This window comes from Plasmodium cynomolgi (genome assembly GCF_000321355.1).
Source record: "Plasmodium cynomolgi strain B DNA, scaffold: 1030, whole genome shotgun sequence".
Lineage (NCBI taxonomy): Eukaryota > Apicomplexa > Aconoidasida > Haemosporida > Plasmodiidae > Plasmodium > Plasmodium cynomolgi.
Genome location: NW_004193142.1, coordinates 1 through 1025, shown reverse-complemented (window position 1 = coordinate 1025; position 1025 = coordinate 1). Strand labels below are relative to the sequence as shown.

Here is a 1025-nt window from a genome sequence, read left to right as displayed (position 1 = left end):
GTTATATTTAAAGATCCCATATTTTAAATATATCTCCGTATATTGTATGTATTATTTTATTTTTTTACCTTAAGGTAGAGCATTTAAAAGAATTAACATCATATTCTAAGTATTCTAAATTTGAAAATGGAGCGAACGGTTGTGACAATTATCTTTTTTTCTCAAACATAAAAGAAGAAATTGATCAAAATTATCCTATTCTAGAAAATATTTCGGAAAATATTTTTAAGAGCTCTTTGCTATATATATAATGAAAAAACTATTCGCAAAAATGATTTTGACGAAGGACTTTGTTGGTATTTGTATTATTGGTTAGGTGATAAAATATATTCTTTAGTACAAGATAAGAGTGAGTTCTCAAGAATTATTATCATGATTTATCATGAGCTGATTTATAATAATCCAGGAAAATATAAAGTGTGTGATCGTGTTTATTACATAATTGATAAAGATATATTTAACAAGTATAAGTTGCTGTTTGATTATTCTAAGGATTATGAGAAAATAAAACATCATACTCTTGATCCTAATACAACATGTGACCAAAAATATAAAGAAGTCTTGGAAAATTATATTGATACATATATCCATGCATATTCAAATTGTATTGGAGCACGAACAACAAAATATGATTGTAATTATTTTCATAATTTATTCAAAGAATCATTTGAGAATTTAACTACGTCTACTTGTAGAGATCGCCAAAATGATGAAGCAATATTAGAAACAGACACAACACACAGAGACAAAAGACCTGCATTAAAGTCAGATCTTCCTTCATCGAAATATGGTGGTTCATATCGATACGAGTTTGCACCAGAGAATACTAAAACTAGTTTAGCAACACAATATAAATCAGATGGTTCTTTGTCTCTTCCCATGGAAGATTCTACAGGAGGTTCATCCTCAAGAACTACTATAGGTTTAGTAGTTCCAGTATTAGGAGTTTCTTTTATTTCTTTTCTACTATATAGGGTAACTGGAAATATAATTAAAAACCACAAAATCATAATTTTCATATATTT

At 27.3% G+C, this 1025-nt stretch overlaps 1 protein-coding gene across 1 annotated transcript; it reads left to right on the top strand.

Annotated features, from left to right (window-relative positions):
* Positions 1-316: 316 nt before the first annotated feature.
* PCYB_006570 (hypothetical protein) lies at positions 317-975 on the top strand (the record flags this gene model as incomplete). The annotated part of the gene is made up of 1 exon (XM_004228078.1): positions 317-975. A coding segment is annotated over one exon (657 nt), but the record flags the coding sequence as incomplete, so codon positions are not given.
* Positions 976-1025: the final 50 nt, after the last annotated feature.